The sequence below is a fragment of the Salvelinus namaycush genome, unplaced genomic scaffold (assembly GCF_016432855.1).
Source record: "Salvelinus namaycush isolate Seneca unplaced genomic scaffold, SaNama_1.0 Scaffold42, whole genome shotgun sequence".
Taxonomy (NCBI): Eukaryota; Metazoa; Chordata; class Actinopteri; order Salmoniformes; family Salmonidae; genus Salvelinus; species Salvelinus namaycush.
In genome coordinates this window covers 118,882-126,263 of record NW_024061109.1, presented here as the reverse complement: position 1 = coordinate 126,263, position 7,382 = coordinate 118,882, and the positions used below count along the sequence as shown (strand labels likewise).

At 40.6% G+C, this 7,382-nt stretch overlaps 1 protein-coding gene across 1 annotated transcript in view; it reads right to left on the bottom strand.

The window, feature by feature from the left end:
• Positions 1–5,752: 5,752 nt before the first annotated feature.
• Positions 5,753–7,382, bottom strand: part of LOC120041226 (sterile alpha motif domain-containing protein 10-like) — a 98,550-nt gene continuing 96,920 nt past the window's right edge. Inside the window, exons 4-5 of the mRNA XM_038986163.1 lie at positions 6,095–6,235; positions 5,753–5,808 (exon numbers count right to left, since the gene is read on the bottom strand). Coding sequence (XP_038842091.1) covers positions 5,753–5,808; positions 6,095–6,235 — 197 coding nt within the window. The remainder of the gene's footprint in view (positions 5,809–6,094; positions 6,236–7,382) is intronic.

Sequence of the window (7,382 nt, the reverse complement as noted above, 5' to 3'; positions counted from 1 at the left end):
GAAATTTATGTTCCTTTTGATGGCATAGAAGGCCCTTCTTGCCTTGTCTCTCAGATCGTTCACAGCTTTGTGGAAGTTACCTGTGGTGCTGATGTTTAGGCCGAGGTATGTATAGTTTTTTGTGTGCTCTAGGGCAACGGTGTCTAGATGGAATTTGTGGTCCTGGTGACTGGACCTTTTTTGGAACACCATTATTTTGGTCTTACTGAGATTTACTGTCAGGGCCCAGGTCTGACAGAATCTGTGCAGAAGATCTAGGTGCTGCTGTAGGCCCTCCTTGGTTGGTGACAGAAGCACCAGATCATCAGCAAACAGTAGACATTTGACTTCGGATTCTAGTAGGGTGAGACCGGGTGCTGCAGACTGTTCTAGTGCCCTCGCCAATTTGTTGATATGTATGTTGAAGAGGGTGGGGCTTAAGCTGCATCCCTGTCTCACCCCACGACCCTGTGTGAAGAAATGTGTGTGTTTTTTGCCAATTTTAACCGCACACTTGTTGTTTGTGTACATGGATTTTATAATGTCGTATGTTTTACCCCCAACACCACTTTCCATCAATTTGTATAGCAGACCCTCATGCCAAATTGAGTCGAAGGCTTTTTTGAAATCAACAAAGCATGAGAAGACTTTGCCTTTGTTTTGGTTTGTTTGGTTGTCAATTAGGGTGTGTAGGGTGAATACATGGTCTGTTGTACGGTAATTTGGTAAAAAGCCAATTTGACATTTGCTCAGTACATTGTTTTCATTGAGGAAATGTACGAGTCTGCTGTTAATGATAATGCAGAGGATTTTCCCAAGGTTACTGTTGACGCATATTCCACGGTAGTTATTGGGGTCAAATTTGTCTCCACTTTTGTGGATTGGGGTGATCAGTCCTTGGTTCCAAATATTGGGGAAGATGCCAGAGCTAAGGACGATGTTAAAGAGTTTTAGTATAGCCAATTGGAATTTGTTGTCTGTATATTTGATCATTTCATTAAGGATACCATCAACACCACAGGCCTTTTTGGGTTGGAGGGTTTTTATTTTGTCCTGTAACTCATTCAAGGTAATTGGAGAATCCAGTGGGTTCTGGTAGTCTTTAATAGTTGATTCTAGGATTTGTATTTGATCATGTATATGTTTTTGCTCTTTATTCTTTGTTATAGAGCCAAAAAGATTGGAGAAGTGGTTTACCCATACATCTCCATTTTGGATAGATAATTCTTCGTGTTGTTGTTTGTTTAGTGTTTTCCAATTTTCCCAGAATTGGTTAGAGTCTATGGAGTCTTCAATTACATTGAGCTGATTTCTGACGTGCTGTTCCTTCTTTTTCCGTAGTGTATTTCTGTATTGTTTTAGTGATTCACCATAGTGAAGGCGTAGACTCAGGTTTTCCGGGTCTCTATGTTTTTGGTTGGACAGGTTTCTCAATTTATTTCTTAGATTTTTGCATTCTTTATCAAACCATTTGTCATTGTTGTTCATTTTCTTCGGTTTTCTATTTGAGATTTTTAGATTTGATAGGGAAGCTGAGAGGTCAAATATACTGTTAAGATTTTCTACTGCCAAGTTTACACCTTCACTATTGCAGTGGAACATTTTACCCAGGAAGTTGTCTAAAAGGGATTGAATTTGCTGTTGCCTAATTGTTTTTTGGTAGGTTTCCAAACTGCATTCCTTCCATCTATAGCATTTCTTAATGTTACTCAGTTCCTTTGGCTTTGATGCCTCATGATTGAGTATTGCTCTGTTCAAGTAGACTGTGATTTTGCTGTGGTCTGATAGGGGTGTCAGTGGGCTGACTGTGAACGCTCTGAGAGACTCTGGGTTGAGGTCAGTGATAAAGTAGTCTACAGTGCTACTGCCAAGAGATGAGCTATAGGTGAACCTACCATAGGAGTCCCCTCGAAGCCTACCATTGACTATGTACATACCCAGCGTGCGACAGAGCTGCAGGAGTTGTGACCCGTTTTTGTTGGTTATGTTGTCATAGTTGTGCCTAGGGGGGCATATGGGGGAGGGAATGCTGTCACCTGCAGGCTCTCTCTCTGTCTCTCTCTCTCTCTCTCTCTCTCTTTCTGTCTCTCTCTGTCTCTCTCTCTCTCGCTATCTCTCTCTCTCTCTCTCTCTCTTTCTCTTTCTCCCTCTTTCTCCCTCTCTCTCCCTCTCTCTCCCTCTCTCTCTCTCTCCCTCTCTCTCCCTCTCTCTCTCTCTCTCTCTCTCTCTCTCGCTCTCTCTCTCTATCTCTCTCTCGCTCTCTCCGTCTCTCCGTCTCTCTCTCTCTCTCTCTCTCTCTCTCTCTCTCTCTCTCTCTCTCTCTCTCTCTCTCTCTCTCTCTCTCTCTCTCTCTCTCTCTCTCTCTCTCTCTCTCTATCTATCTGTCCCTCTCTCTCCCTGTCTATCTCTATCTGTCCCTCTCTCTCCCTGTCTATCTCTCTCTGTCTGTCCCTCTCTGTCCCTGTCTATATCTCTCTATATCTGTCCCTCTCTGTCCCTGTCTATCCTTCTCTCTATCTGTCCCTCTCTGTCCCTGTCTATCTCTCTCTCTATCTGTCCCTCTCTGTCCCTGTCTATCTCTCTCTCTATCTGTCCCTCTCTGTCCCTGTCTATTTGGTATTTGATATTTTATTAGGATCCCCATTAGCTGTTGCAAAAGCAGCAGCTACTCTTCCTGGGGTCCATACAAAATATGAAACATAATACAGAATGACATAATACAGAACATCAATAGACAAGAACAGCACAAAAACAGAACTACATAATTTATAAAAGGCACACGTAGCCTACATAAAACCAGGTTTACTGTTTATTTTAGCAATATGAGATGGAAGGAAGTTCCATGCAATTAGGGCTCTATATAATACTGTACGCTTTCTTGAATTTGTTCTGGATTTGGGGACTGTGAAAAGACCACTGGTGGCATGTCTGTTAGGGTAAGTGTGTGTGTCAGAGCTGTGTGTAAGTTGACTATACAAACAATTTGGGATTTTCAACAAATTAATGTTTCTTATAAAAAGAAGAAGTGATGCAGTCAGTCTCTCCTCAACTCTTAGCCAAGAGAGACTGGCATGCATAGTATTTATATCAACCCTTTGATTACAATTAAGAGCAAAACGTGCCACTCTGTTTTGGGCCAGCTGCAGCTTAACTAGGTATTTCCTTGCAGCACTGGACCACACGACTGGACAATAATCAAGATTAGACAAAACTAGAGCCTACAGAACTTGCTTTTTGGAGTGTTGTGTCAAAAAAGCAGAGCATCTCTTTATTACGGCCAGACCTCTCCCCATCTTTACAACCTTTGAATCTATATCTTTTGACCATGACAGTTTACAATCTAAAGTAACACCAAGTAATGTAGTCTCCTCAACTTGTTCAACAGCCACACCATTCATTACCAGATTCAGCTGAGGTCGTGAACTTAAGGAATGATTTGTACCAAATACAATGCTCTTAGTTTTAGAGATGTTCAGGACCAGTTTATTACTGGCCACCCATTCCAAAACAGACTGCAACTCTTTGTTAAGGGTTTCAGTTACTTCATTAGAGGTGGTTGCTGATGCATATATGGTTGAATCATCAGCATACATGGACACACATGCCTTGTTTAATGCCAGTGGCAGGTCATTGGTAAAAATAGAAAAGAGTAGAGGGCCTAGAGAGCTGCCCTGCGGTACACCACACTTGACATGTTTGACATTAGGGAAGCTTCCATTAAAGAAAACTCTTTGAGATCTATTTGATAAATAGCTCTGAATCCACGATATGGCAGAGGTTGAAAAGCCATAACACAAAAGTTTTTTCAACAACAGGTTATGGTCAATAATATCAAAGGCTGCACTAAAATCTAACAGTATAGCTCCCACAATCTTCTTATTATCAATATCTTTCAACCAATCATCAGTCATTTGTGTCAGTGCAGTACATGTTGAGTTCCCTTCTCTATAAGCATGCTGAAAGTCTGTTGTTGATTTGTTTACAGGGAAATAGCATTGTATTTGGTCAAACACTATTTTTTCCAACAGTTTGCTAAGAGCTGGCAGCAAGTTTATAGGTCTGCTGTTAGAACCACTCTTGGTTAGCAGAATGACTTTGGCTTCCCGCCTGAGGACAAAGACTTTCCTCTAGGCTCAGATTAAAAATATGACAGAAAGGAGTGGCTATAGAGTCAGCTACCATCCTAGTAGCTTTCCATCTAAGTTGTCAATGCCAGGAGGTCTGTCATCGATAACAATCATTTCCCCACCTCTCCAACACTAACTTTACAAAATTCAAACTTGCAATGCTTTTCTTTCATTATTCGTTTTTTTCATGCATTAATACAATTGCTCACTGTTCGTTGTTGGCATTTCCTGGCTAAGCTTGCCCTTTTTGCCAATGAAATAATCATTAAAATAATTGGCATTAAATTAAATGGTTTTGTGATGAATAAGCCATTTGATTCAATGAAAGATGGAGTTGAATTTGTCTTTCTGCCCATAATTTCATTTAAATACTCAAACATTTTTTCTCCATAATTCTTTATATCATTGATCTTGGCTTCATAATACAGTTTCTTCTTCTTTTTGTTGAAGTTAATTACATAATTTCTCCAATTTGCAGTAAGTCAGCCAGTCAGATGTGCAGTCAGACTTATTAGCCACTTCTTTAGCCCCATCTCTTTCAACCATACAGTTTTTAAATTCCTCATCAATCCATGGAGCCTCAGTACCCACAAAATATTACCTGCAAAACACCAGTTTCAACGTCAACAGTGAAGAGGCGACTCCGGGATGCTGGCCTTCTAGGCAGAGTTGCAAAGAAAAAGACATATCTCAGACTGGCCAATAAAAATATAAGATTAAGTTGGGAAAAAGAACACAGACGCTGGACAGAGGAACTCTGCCTTGAAGGCCAGCATCCCGGAGTCGCCTCTTCACTGTTGACGTTGAGACTGGACAGAGGAACTCTGTTTAGAAGGCCCACATCCCGGAGTCGCCTCTTCACTGTTGACATTGAGACTGGACAGAGGAACTCTGCCTAGAAGGCCCACAACCCGGAGTCGCCTCTTCACTGTTGACGTTGAGACTGGTGTTTTGCGGGTTTTCTAATAATCAATTAGCCTTTTAAAATGCTAAACTTGGATTAGCTAACACAACGTGCCATTGGAACACAGGAGTGATGGTTGCTGATAATGGGTCTCTGTACACCTATGTAGATATTCCATAAAAAAATCTGACGTTTCCAGCTACAATAGTCATTTACAACACTGTATTTCTGATCAATTTTATGTTATTTTATTAAAATGTTTGTGCTATTCTTTAAAAAACAAAGAACTTTTCTAAGTGACCCCAAACGTTTGAACAGTAGTGTATATATATAATTGTTCTAATTATATTTCTCCGCTCGAGGCCACTCTGCCCAGGTTAATGAGGCCACAATGTTGACGAAGAAGGCCGCAAAAAAAGTTTACGAATCCTTACAGGTGAATAATAATTCATAACAGATCAATAATTTATTTCTATACATATACATACTGTATATTTCATATCAATATTAATATAATCCAAGTTTTACTCATAATAGTAGAAAGTGTCATTAAGTGTGATTAAGTGACATTAATCACCCACCTACTGGTTCATAATAATGGACTATTCCACCCTGACAAAGTAACCCCTCTAATTGTATGTGAAAGTAAATTCAGACTGAGGTTGGGTGTAAGTAGGCTACATTGACATCTGATTTGTAAAACAAAGGACAACATCATTTCAACAAGAAGCTAGGTTTCCTATCATTCATCCATGGTTGATTGGATCTTTGGAAGTTTAGAAGTAGTTACCATTAGCCCTATAAATAGGATGCCAAAATCATGATATTAATAATACACTTTTACCTTTGACTATATTGTATTTTATACTGCTGTGTTCTATCCTCATTAACAGCTGAATCCAGGTCAGCACAAAGTGACCTCAGCAGGCTATTGATGTCTGGACATGTGTGTTATGGAACACTTTACATGTCCTTAAACACACACGCGTGCACAGACTCACGCACACACACACACACGCACACACACACGCACACGCACACACACACACACACACACACACACACACACACACACAGTGCTCACCTCTGCTGAGCAACTGCAGGTTGCGGACCTCCTCTCTGACTTGTAGCTGAAGGACCTGCTGTAGAACCTCCTGTCTCAATGTTTCTTGGACAATGCCCATCCTCTCCAACTTCTCCCCGTTCAACCTCAGCAATGCACGACCTGGAGGGAGAGGGAGAGGGAGAGGGAGAGAGAGAGAGAGAGAGAGAGAGAGAGAGAGAGAGAGAGAGAGAGAGAGAGAGAGAGTGAGCGAGCGAAAAGGAGAGAGGCAGATACTATCTGAGAGAGGCAGATACTATACTAACGAAAAAATCCAACCAGGAAGTGGGAAATCTGAGGTTTGTAGGTTTTCAAGTCTTTTCCTATCCAATATACAGTGTCTATGGGGTCACATTGCACTTCCTAAGGCTTCCACTAGATGTCAACAGTCTTTAGAACCTTGTTTCAGGCTTCTACTGTGAAGGGGGAGAGAATAAGAGCTGTTTGACTAAGAGGTCTGGCAGGATGCCATGAGCTCAGTCAGGTGCGCGGCCGTGAGAGCGAGCTCTGTTCCTTTTCATTTCTAAAGACAAAGGAATTGTCCGGTTGAAACATTATTGAAGATTTATGATAAAAACATCCTAAAGATAGATTCTATACATCGTTTGACATGTTTCTACGAACTGTAATATAACTTTTTTGACTTTTCGTCTGAACTAATTGCTCACGCACTGTGCATTTGGATTACTGGGCTAAATGCGCAAACAAAAATGAGGTATTTGGACATAAATAATGGACTTTATCGAACACAACAAACATTTATTGTGGAACTGGGATTCCTGGGAGTGCATTCCGATGAAGATCATCAAAGGTAAGTGAATATTTATAACGCTATTTCTGAGTTTTGTGACACCTCTCCTTCTTTGGAAAATGGCTGTTTTTTCTCCTTCTTTGGAAAATGTTTTTTTGTGACTTGGCGCTGACCTAACATAATCGCAAGGTGTGCTTTCGCCATAAAGCCTTTTTGAAATCTGACACAGAGGTTGCATTAAGGAGAAGTTTATCATTAATTGCGTGTTTAACACTTGTATCTTTTATCAATGTTTATGATGAGTATTTCTGTAATTTGATGTGGCTCTCTGCACTTTCACCGGATGTTTGTTTGAGACAATGCATTTCTGAACATAACACACCAATTTCAAATGAGGATTTTGGACATAAAGATGAACTTTATCGGACAAAACACACATTTATTGTCTAACATGGAGTCCTGGGAGTGCCATCCGGTGAAGATCATCAAAGGTTAGTGATTAATTTTAACGCTATTTCT